Below are 12,180 nucleotides of genomic sequence, written 5' to 3' on the forward strand. Positions count from 1 at the left end.
TTTTATAGCTTTGACTAAATTTTTAAAATTAAAATGTTTCAATTTGCATTGAAATGGTTAAAAATATTTATATATGTATAGGTATATGTAATATATGTACGTATCAGATGTTTAAGTCTATGTTAAGAGAGGACTTTGGGGTATTTGTATAATAAATAAATCGAGAAATCAAATAATTATGAGATCCAAAAATAAGAAAAATAAAGAAACAAAAACACAAAAAAATTATTCGCTATTAATTAATATATTGTGTAAGTATGTATGTACGTATGTATATATGTATGTATGTATTTGTTAGATATTTCAGTTGCTAAAGATGCGTAAAATGCTCAAATATATATTGAAATGAGTGAGTTTAGTATGCATTACATGTGGATTAGTGTAGTTGACGTAAACGTGTATGTATGTATGTATGTAAATACATGTACAAAAATAATACAAGTATGTAGTAAACATGGAATTAGTTTGTAAGTGTATATATATATATATATAGAGAGAGAGAGAGATAATATATATATATATATATATATATGTGTGTGAGTTAATTGTTGTGTATGTATATAGTATATGTATATATGTGTATGTATGTGTGTATGTCTAAATGTAATTGCTTCAAGTTAGGCAACAAGTTTATAGTCAAGTACATACCTCCTTCAGCGTTGGCATCGTCTTGTGTGTAGCAAAGCATAAAAGCTGGAAAATGAAGAGAAAAACAAAAAGAGAATCGAAAAAGATATACGCTTTGGTCAGTTTAAAACAGAATAGCAGTAAAAATATAGATAATTATGTAAGAGTAGTAGTTTCAAATAGTTTCATAGTTTCATAAATGTTTCCAATGAAAGATGATTAAATCGTTTCGAGGCACAAATGGGCGTGCCCTCTGAAAATGTAGGTAGAAGGGCAGAGAGAGAGAGAGAGATAGAAAGAGAGAGAGCGAGAGAGAAAGGAGGAGACAGACAGAGAGATAGATGGCTAGATTAAGAGAGACTCGAGTTGATGACAATAATGATAATGATTATAATGATGATATAGTATTATTTCCTGTATACTTTTGCTTGCTTAGCAGCTGTACGTGGCTAGAGCAATAGCTGCTTCTATGGGTAATACAGGTAATAAGCGTTAAATAGCTGTACCAGAGCACGCACTATATATATAATGTATGTGTATGTATGTGTGCACATACAACTGTTGTAATCGTTGATGTATATATGTATGTAGATATATTAATGTAATGAGCATAGATAGTTGTTGCTGTTGTTGTTGTTGTTGTTGTTGCTATTGCTGTCGTTGTCGTTGTTTGTAGCGAACGCTGAAGCACCTTGATTTATTGGTATATAATATATGTATATAAAGAGCTGGGGAGGTTACATATCGGTTACATTCAGACTAGCTCTTAACACTATATATATAGAGAGAGATATAGGTCTTTTAAGTATGTATGTGCGTTTTGTTAGTAGAGCTCAAATTACATATGCAGTTTTCGTATACAGGTGTATGGGTGTATGAGTGTAGGTGTGTTTGTGTGTGTGTGTGTGTGTATGAGAGAACCTCTTCCTGGGACCCAAGCACAAATACCCCATCTAAAACATAAACCGTGTGCAAAACTTATGCTTAAACATAACCAATGTAAGAGGATTAGCATACATAAAGGTTGTACATTATGTATATAGTATATAATATATATATATGTATTGATGTATATTCAATGTACACAGATAACAACTGGAGATGGATAACCCACATATATATATGTATATGTAACAAATAACAAATAAACACATATATAAGTGTGTGTATGTGTGTGTGACACACACACACAGGCAGATCGGGTAACAGAGAAAAGGTGAAAGACAGAGAGGGACATCTGAAGAGAGAGAGAGAGAGAGACTTACGCTGGGGCTCATTCGCTTGATTATTATTAACATTGTTAACATCGATTTCACTGTTGCTGTTTACAAATCCGTTCGCTATATATATAGTTATATATATATATATATGTATAGAAAAGTTCACATAGTTCACACGCACGCAGCAAGAGAAATCACGAATACAATCCAGGTGATCACAGCAATCATGTGTGTGTGTGTGTGTGTGTGTGTGTATATATATACATATATTCAGTATTGTTGTTGTTGTTGTTTTTGTCGAACATGAAGGAATCGCAGGGAGCCATCGCAAGAGTGTGGGCGCGTGTGTGTGTGTGTTTGTGTGTGGAACAACACAATCGAATATGAAAATAAACGAAAAACAAATGTAAAATGCATGAAATAATTGTAATACATAATCAACAAAGAGAAACACAAATATATATGTATATAAAAACCAAACAAAACAAATACAATATTCGTCTACAAGCCGAATGGAAATATGATCAAATCATAAAGAATTTAGAGGTGTGTGTGCGTGTGTGTTAGTGTGTACACAATTCGTAGTACAATTAAATTTCATAATTCATAAATTGTTTATTGAACATAAGCAAAAGAGAACAATTCTGAAACATACATACATATTATGTATATGAATAGACATGTATATAATTCGAAAAAGAAACTGAAAATCGACAACGTTTCCGCTTACAAACTAAATTAACATATTCAAATAGAAATGAACACACAAAAAAAAAAAACATTAACTTTAACTTTACAACAATACATGTACGTCCCATATAAACCTAAAATTGCTCCAGCCGTGTGCTCACACACCAACACACACAGCCAGAGAGACGACGAGAAACCGAGACAGAGACAGATAGAGATAGACAGGTGTACACACACTTATTGTAATTGCAATTAGACAACGCGAAGACACGCACACTTAGCAGATGCCACACAAACATCGAAAGAGACAGCGAGTGTGTGTGAGAGAGAGAGAGAAAGATAGGCGGAAGTGGGAGAGCGTTTAACAAATTATTATCGAAATAAATTGTTGCTCTGTTGCTCAAGATTTTTCACAACTGTTTGTTCTCGATGATTGTTGTTGTTGTAGTAATTGTTGTTAGTAGTAGTTGTAGTAGTAGTTGTTGTTGTTGTTGTTGTTGTTGTTGAAATGCTGGATTAACGCGTTAATCTCGTTTTCAATAGATTTTCTGTTTGGTTGAATGCCACGCCCCGGAGCTATGCTACTTACGCTCTTGATCGCTGCCATCTTCGTTCTTCTCATCGCGACTCTTCATGAAGGGGAACTTGCGTGAGAACGTAAAATTCTTCTTTTTGCGATCCAAAGTTGATTGCTGTAATAACCGAGAACAAACAGAGAGAGAGAGAGAGAGAGAGGATGTCATTCAGTTAGTGAAAAGTTACATTCATAATAATAACAATAACAATAAGTCTGGCTAAAAATAAAAAAGCCAGAGTCATTAGGCCTCGAAGCGTAGGCTGAAGTGTAGCAAAGGCAGATAATGATAATATAAGACGTTGCTGTTGCCATTTCAGTTAGGTTCGTTAAGCTTCTAATATGATACAGTCGAGTCTCGATATTTTGTACCACGTACAAATAAAAAATCGTGATTAATTGAACGAAAATTCTATTCCCCTGAAAGAAATTCGTTCTAAATTATTCTCGATAATTTGAAAAATAAAACTGATCCCCTTGCCATTTGGAATTATCGGTATTCTACTGTACAGTAAAATGTCTATACCAAATATTATATAACCAATATATAATATGTTCATATAACGAGAGCTCAGTTTACCATAAACAATGGTAAAACAGAAAATATAGTTACATTAGGTGATAATATAATAGTAGTTCTTTTATGATTTCTAAGCTATCAAAATATTATAGCAAAATATCTCGACGAATTCGCAAATGTAACACAATATTGCTTAACGATTTCTAAAGAAGTTCTTCTATCAAATTTACTCTACATATAACATTATATACAATGCTGAATGCATTAAAAATCTTGATTAATATCTAGCACAAAATTTAGATCTAGACATAATATGACAATACCAAATTTGTTCATATGGCATCTACAATAACTGTGAATTACCCCAACATCATTCAACTTTCGTACACCTACAAATATCTGCCTAACGGCACATCTACTGTGACTGTGAATTACATTAATTTCATTCAACTTTCATACACCTATATATATCATCTGCCTATGGCTTCTTCACCTCGCTTCGTATCACATTGTTGAGCAGAAGGCGTTATTTATACCTTATCTAGATTATTGTTAGCTGCCGCATGTCCCTGGAACTTGACGCTGCGATCACGTGCACGCATTTTACGCTCCCAGCGCCGCTTCGATGGCACAATGCCGATTTGCTCGTCCTCATTGTCGCCGAGCACACGGCGTGCCTGCCACCATTCGTCGTCGGAGGCATTGGTCACGTGCAGGATGTCACCGTGCTTGAAGGGCAGGCCGCGCGATGGCAAACCGTCATCGCGATTCGGATCATAGTCGAACAGAGCGCGCACATAGAGCGATCGCTTCTGTGTGGTGCGCAGCAGGGTGCCCGAGCCGCCGGCGCTAAGCGCCGCCTGTTGCTTCAGCTCCTGAATGCGTGCCTCGAAGCGATTGTAGTCCTCTGGACGATACTGAGCAACCAGAGTGACCACGCCGCCAGATGTCTGTGGGGTGAATGCAAATAAGCTAATGATCTATCTTAAATATATATTTAGTGGGCTACTCACTTTGAGTGCCTGTGCCGCCTCCTCGTGTGTGGCATGCGTCAAATTCACGTTGTTCACACTGAGCAGCTGATCGCCGCGCTTCAGCTCGGAGCCCAGATCGGCCGGACCGCCGGCCAATATGAATGATACGTAAATACCCTGCCCATCCTCGCCGCCGACTATATTGAAGCCCAGACCCTGCGGTCCCTTTTGTATGGTAATGGTGCGTGGTTCTCTGTTGGCATTAAATAAATATTGATGTTGTCAAATGTGGTCTACTATATTGAATATTCACTGTGGCTGGGGCGCGACTCACTCACCTGGTTATATCCTCTGTGCTGACAGCGCGTGGTGTGCCCGGTGGCACGGCCGCCAGGACATTTGTCGATGCGTATCTTGAGCCAGGCTCTATATACATTATTTATTTTGTAAATTTATATTCATATAATTGTTTTCCAATTTATGTATTGATTTTTCGTTTTGTTTTTTGTTTGGTTTTCAATCAAAAATAATAATGCACAACGCGTGTAACGGTAATGTTTACACACATACACACAAAGTAATGCACACACGTGCATTTTCAGAGACATGAAATAGAGAGGGGTAAGGGTAATTAGTGAAGGTCGCGAGTTCACATAGATATATATGTATGTAAATAGATCTTAAAGAAATTTATAATAGCTGCCACAGCACAAGAGACTCGGATTCGAATCTCCCGCGAGTGGAATATAGAGTGTGAATAGAGTAGAAAGAAAGAATAGTTGATAAAACCAAAGAAGTGGAGAAACCCGAAACCAGCAACAGAGGGTTAGAAAGAAAGATAGAGAGAAAGAGAATAACTAAGGAGGATATCTAAGAGAAATCAGAGATTTATCGCTCATAATACGTAATACCCATTGAATAATTACATTTGAATAGAACATAATTTACTTTAGATTGATCTATCGATACACGATAAACATCGATAGTTTTCCAATGGAAATATGAACTTAATATGTATCTAAAACGTTTAACAAACAGTTAAAACCGTAAGTACATCAAATGTTTGCAAAATATATAACAAAACAGACAGAGAGAAAAACGAAAAGAAATGAAACTCAAAGAAAATCCATAAGAATCGTGTGGAGTGTTCGTTTGATATATCGCCTGTGACACATTTAGATGTATGATAAATATGATCTTATAATAAACACATAAGACACAGATCAGATATAATATATTGACATATTGATATTGATTGATGCATGCAAATACGAAGACGAATGCCATGTTAGATTCGGGCCGACATTTGCGGTATTTGGTCAAATGTCTCGATTTGTGTAGATTGGAATGAACAACACGGCTTTGTGGGCCAGTGTTGCAAAATGTTGAATGCTTAACGAACAACACGGGAATACGAACAGCTTAGCAAGCACGCAAGCAAAAGCCGTGCAAGCGCTCCGCAGAGTGCTGCGGGAATCGAACTCTATCACAACTAAGTTAGATATATATATATATATATATATATATATGATATGTATATACATATATAGGAGCGATGTTAGTACGAGAGCTTAAGATATAGCAACAATAGATTAGCAGTTAGTTAAGAGCCCAGTCTAAATTCTGTTTAGCCAGCCTAGATGAGTATATCTATCAGATATGCAAACATGCATATAGTACATACAGAGACATATGCAGATATATTGATATATTGGCAATGTATTAGTGTGTGGGCTAGTAGATGATTAAGGACTGTCTTTAGCGGCTCTTGTTTGAGAGAGAGAGAGAGAGAGCGAGAGAGAGTTGTTAATATATGTATATCGAGAGTTGTGATTAGTTGAAGTTCATATATGATTCGCTTACGCCTTGGCAAGGGTGATTGGGAACGGCTTTGCTCTGTGCCACCAGCAGCAGCCATTGGCATTGCAAGCTTAGCATTGAAAGCTAAAGCTGGGGCGGAGGCAGTGGCGGAGGCAGAGGCGGGTGCTTGTGGTGGCTGTTGTTGTGTGACTGCAGCGATTGCAACCAGGTTGCTGCTGTTGTTATTGTAGCTGTTGGTTTTGCTGTTGCCGTTGCCGTTGCTGTTGCTGTTGGCGCTGCTGCTGCTGCTGTTGTTGTTGTTGTTATTATTATTCTTGTTGTTTAGGTTAAGAGTGTTGCTGCTGCCGCTGCTGCTGCTGTTGTTGACTGTGGCAATATTATGCTGCACTAGATGGCTATTGCTAGAGCCTAAATTGGTGTTGTTGTTGGTGGTGGTGGTGGATATGGAGGTGTTGATGGTGGAGATGTTGTTGGTATTGGAAGTGGTTATGTTTGTGGTTGTGGTAATAGTGGAGTTGCTGATGACTGAATCTGTGACTGAATCAACAACGGACTGCCCCACAGTGTTGAGCGCACCTGCAGATTCCGAGTTCACGTGCTGCTGCTGCTGCTGTTGGCGTGTGGCTGCCAATTGGGTTTGGGACTGCGAGTGCTGCGCCTGCTGGCCCAGCTGGCCGCCCAGACTGCCGCCCGACTGTGACACACTGCTGGTTAAATGCTGCGTCTTGCCCACAATCAGCGTCACCTTATCGGTGATCGACTTGAGCGTGCCCACGGCCAGCTCGTGCGTGACATTCTCCAAGTTCTTTTCACTCTGCAAAAGTGTAAAACGGTTTTAGTTAATATTCACTGCAAGAATGAGAGTTGCTCTGCATGCTTACGCCATTGGTGCGAACGGCAATCAGCTTGTCGCCAATCGATAGGCGTCCGTCCACTTGGGCGGCGCCGCCGTCCATCAGCTTGGTCACGTAGATGCCATTGTCGCCGGGTATATGCTGATTGCCAATGCCGCCGGCAATCGAGAAGCCCAGTCCCTTGTTGCCCTTGACCAAATCGATTTCGATCACCTTTGGCCCGGCCGCTGCCGCTGCCGATGCTGACGCCGACGCCGCCGATATGGCCGTAGCACTAACACTATCCAGTGCATCGGCTGTGGGCGCTGCAGCTGCTGCTGTGGCACTGGTGGCACGTTTCCGTTTCACATGCAGCTTCACAATATTGCCGGCCTTCTTCAGGGCATCCACGGCGGACGCATGCGGCACATCCACCACGGACACATCGTTCACCGATACGATGATGTCATTGATGCTCAGACGACCATCGGCGGCAGCTGCGCCGCCGGGTATCAGTTTCGTAATATAGATCGATGTGTCGGTGCCAATATGGGGATTGTCCGTGCCACCGGCAATCGAGAAGCCCAGCCCCGAGTTGCCGCGCTCCAGCTGTATGTCCTCATAGTACCAGCTGTCGTCGCCGTTCACCTGCAAATGGAATTCCGCAAGCATTAGCAATGGCATCGAAAACACACTCAAAACTATGACAAATTGCTGGATGAGAGGACGCACACTCAGGCCAATGGATCAGAGCGCTTATTAATTGGCTATAGTTATAATTAATTATCTTTGGCTTTGGCATGCAGAACTTATGGCAAATGCATTTACGACTTGTAAGTACAGTGATAAGACACAGACACAGGCACACACACATACAGCTATATGTATATAGTTCCGCACCGGATGTTGACAAAACACAGGACGTATACAGAATACAGATAACGACAGTTGTTTAATTGATGTCTTTGGTTTTATCGGTTTTAAGTGACACACAAACACTGAATGCGCATTTTGGAAACTCGGCTTACCTTCGTCGATGATGCCCTGTGTAGCTGAAAATCGAATGGAACCGAGAGAAGAACTTTAAATAGTGTTGTGATCAATCGTTTTGCAATGCGAATTGTTTGCTTTAGGCTTAGGAGTTCTATTTCTACTCAATGACTAAGAGACAATTGGCTGCACTTGGTTACCAAGACTCAACTCTAATGATAATCTATGAAGTGCTTCTGATTCAAATTGAGACGGTCTCAGTTGAGATTGAGATTTGCAATGCTTGAAAGGAGGCATTTTCAATTATTTCGCTCAAAAATCCAAGTCGAGACTTATTTCTCTTGCTGATAAGAGCGTACTGAATCATAGCAAGCGATTCAAAGTGCTCTAGTAGGGAGTGCCCGACTAGGCGATACCCTGGACGCTGAACACAATAGCCATGCCAATTATTTGACGCTTTAGTGCGCGATAATGACATTCGGATGTTGGGGGGGGGGAGCGCGGGAGGTATTCGTAATCCCAAATAATCATGATCTAAATAAAAGTTCCTAGTCTCAATGGTTAAAAGCAATCTCCATTTATCAATTATTATTTAACGATAATAATAAACATAATTATTTGTTTTAAAAATAATAATAATAATAATCCCTCGATAATATAAGTAATAAAAATAAGAATAATTATTTAACTACTGTTTGATAATAATAGTATGCTTTATTTATCGATCATTGTCATTGTTTATTATTGATAAAAAAAAAAAAAATGATCTATGCATAATACTAATTATGATACTAAAAAAAATAATATTCGAAAATAATATATTTTAATAATAATAATAATAATGATAAATAATAATAATAATAATAATAATAATAATAATAAATAATAATAATAATAATAATAATAATAATAATAATAAATAATAATAATAATAATAATAATATTTTTTATAAATATATAATAATTATAATAATTATCTATCCCTAATGATTATGAAAATTCTCTCTCGACAATAAGCGATTATCAAAATCCGTTTTTAATGCGTAACCTGACCAGATCATGTTATGAATTATTACCTCCATCTGTCTGTTATATTATATAAACATTTCCACAAACCCATTATTCACCGGGCTTTGGATTAACAAAGAAGCAGCAAAGTTTCTAGCGTGAAACTGAATTTGAGCTAGAGTAATATATCATTTCCAACATTAAACTAACAAAGAGAATTAATAAATGTATATAATATGCATTTATATAGTAGATCATCTATTCCAAGAACACCTAATAGCAGCTTGAACTTGAACTAGCTCTACGTTTAGAGGCGACGAAATCAGATTTCTAGCGTCAACTGTATTCATATTAATATTGCATTGAAATATCTATAGATATATATATATATATATATATATATATATATATATATATATATATATATATATATATATATAAGATGTTATTGAAATCTTACTTAATATTCATATAGCGGAACTGGAATTCAATCTACACACACACACACACACAGACACACACAGCCCACCCACACACCCCACTCGACACATGTAAGTAACCATGTAAACTAGCTAGGGCCCCACCCAAAACTCAATCTATAGAAACATTTGTACGGCGCTTTCGTATGGAACGCACTGACGGACGGCGCAAGATGCGCATTTACAGCTACATCAATGGAATGCCAAAGTTACAAGTTACATAAATGAATTACAGCTTTTCGACTATGTGAAATTGCAACATTCAGAGACAAACATGACAATACACACACACACACACGCACGCACACACAGTGACACCTACACACGCACACGCGTGAAAAAAACGAGTTCAATTGATTAGCAACTGGGTGTAGATGAGTTCATTAAGACACACACAAACAGACAAACAGACAGACAGCGTCACAGAGAGTCAAACGGACGGACAGACGGTTGTCAGTAATTGCAGCTCGAATGCAAAACTGGCTGCGCTCACGTGCGCCTCAAATTGCTTATTAACCTTTGACGTAAGCCGGGTGAACAGGTCAACTGTCTGTCTGTCTGTCCGTCTGTTCGTCTGTCTGCCAGCTACGTGCTGTGACTAATTCGCAGATCAACTTCAAATTGGATCAACTTGTTGCTTAACCCAGTGCGTGGGACTTTCATGGGTCCATTATATGGCAGGTTTATTCACCTGTCAAGCAAATAGTTGACATGCAGTTGTGCTAGTCTAAGGCTTTAGTGTTTTGGTAATGGCTTATGAAGAGCCTCATTCGACTTGAATGTCGTTAAGCTGCTGTTAAATATTTAACAGGCACTTTTGCTATATACATACATACATCAAGAGATAGATCTAAGTTCTTGTTAAATATTTCATATGCATTTTTTCCATATTCATTGAGAAAATAAACCCAAAATTATATTATAAACTTCTAGTTAAGTTAAGTAATTTAAACAACATGTTAAATATTTAACATGTAGATTTGGTTTTTGCCTTTTGCTTTGCTTTGCTTTTGTCACCTGAAACGAACCTGAACTCAATCAATAACTAACCGAATTCCCACTGATTAGATTCATATGGGTCATACATAAGAAGTTAAACTTGAAGTTAAGCTGCTGTTAAACATTTAACAGGCACTTTTGCTATATACATTAAGAGATAGATCTAAGTTCTTGTTAAATATTTCAAATGCATTTTTCTCACATTCATTGAGAAAATAAACCCAAAATTATATTATAAACTTCTAGTTAAGTTAAGTAATTTAAACAACATGTTAAATATTTGACATGTAGATTTGGTTTTTGCCTTTTGCTTTGCTTTGCTTTTGTCACCTGAAACGAACCTGAACTCAATCAATAACTAACCGAATTCCCACTGATTAGATTCATTTGGGTCTACCATGCTAAAATAATTCAATTTAATTAAGTTCACAATTTAAAGGTGGATGAAATCGAGTGGGTAGGGAGGGGGCTGGCTTCTCTGTCTTATGTAAACAATTACATCACAATTCTACAATTGGAACTTTATAAAGGCTTTTTCCATTGAAGGTCGCTTCAGTGGTTAATGCTTTAGCGGGCATTTTCTCATTCACCAAACGATATGAAGAAAACAAAAAAAAACCGCAAAAATATTTTCAATTGTTGTGGTTTGTCTGTGCTGTTATGTTTAAGCATACGTATATATACACATATTTATATATAGTCACTGGACTATATATTATCGGCAACATAGTCTTCATATCAGCTACCAAGCACACCTTATCTTATCAGTGAAAATCATATGGCTTTTAAATATGCTTTGGTTTCGGCTTTGGGTTTACTTTTCGAGTTGGGGTTGGGGTTGGGTTACACACACACACACACACTTATACATATGTATTTATGTACGAGTTCCAGTTTCAGAGTGTGGCAATTACGGTTTATTTACTTAACGGCAGATACAAGGCAGCACTTGCTAAAGTAGCATGAGTAAATATTCTTCTATAAACAAAAACAAAAAACAAAAACAAAAAATAGTTACACCTTGAATTAGCAGTGCGTTTAGTTTTCCTAATATGTAAACTACAGTTAAGCTTGCCTATGAGATTATCCATTATTATATACTGCTTAGGCTGACTATCGGCCCCTGATGTAATATTAAGAAAATTAATTGTTTTTATTGCATTACTGCTTCTATTACACTGATCATAGGTGTACTTATACATGTATACACATACATACGTATATTTATATATGTATATATGTATAGGCTCCAAATATGGCTCGGTGAATTGCCACCAAATGCGAATGAGTACGAAATGTTTGGTTGGGTGTGGATTATACGTCCTATGCTCTCTTTCTGCCTCTCGCTCGCACTACTTCACTCTTTGGGTCTGATTGGAACCCTGTGACGATTTGACGCAGAGCCAACTGCATGCACTCACACACACACACACGCACTGCCGATG

At 37.7% G+C, this 12,180-nt stretch overlaps 1 protein-coding gene and 1 long non-coding RNA gene across 21 annotated transcripts in view; one reads left to right on the top strand and one right to left on the bottom strand.

The window, feature by feature from the left end:
• The window catches only part of LOC149090650 (uncharacterized), a 169,760-nt gene that overhangs the window by 50,427 nt on the left and 107,153 nt on the right, over window positions 1-12,180 (top strand). The window lies entirely within an intron of this gene.
• dlg1 (MAGUK family member discs large 1) overlaps window positions 1-12,180 on the bottom strand; it is a 38,184-nt gene that overhangs the window by 11,129 nt on the left and 14,875 nt on the right. For 4 of the 20 annotated variants that reach the window (XM_089264531.1, XM_089264529.1, XM_089264547.1 and 1 more), the window contains 9 exons: window positions 8,288-8,311; window positions 7,308-7,907; window positions 6,469-7,240; window positions 4,944-5,031; window positions 4,645-4,858; window positions 4,168-4,581; window positions 3,127-3,229; window positions 1,893-1,967; window positions 649-693 (listed from right to left, as the gene is read on the bottom strand). In XM_089264531.1, the coding sequence (XP_089120657.1) occupies window positions 649-693; window positions 1,893-1,967; window positions 3,127-3,229; window positions 4,168-4,581; window positions 4,645-4,858; window positions 4,944-5,031; window positions 6,469-7,240; window positions 7,308-7,907; window positions 8,288-8,311 (2,335 nt within the window). Of the gene's footprint in view, window positions 1-648; window positions 694-1,892; window positions 1,968-3,126; window positions 3,230-4,167; window positions 4,582-4,644; window positions 4,859-4,943; window positions 5,032-6,468; window positions 7,241-7,307; window positions 7,908-8,287; window positions 8,312-10,283; window positions 10,311-12,180 lie in introns of all 20 variants that reach the window. The other 16 variants (XM_089264543.1, XM_089264546.1, XM_089264545.1 and 13 more) reach the window with 9 other exon arrangements.

The sequence above is a fragment of the Drosophila navojoa genome, chromosome X, assembly GCF_054131105.1.
Source record: "Drosophila navojoa isolate 15081-1374.11 chromosome X, UAZ_NAV_1.0, whole genome shotgun sequence".
In the NCBI taxonomy this organism is placed as follows: domain Eukaryota; kingdom Metazoa; phylum Arthropoda; class Insecta; order Diptera; family Drosophilidae; genus Drosophila; species Drosophila navojoa.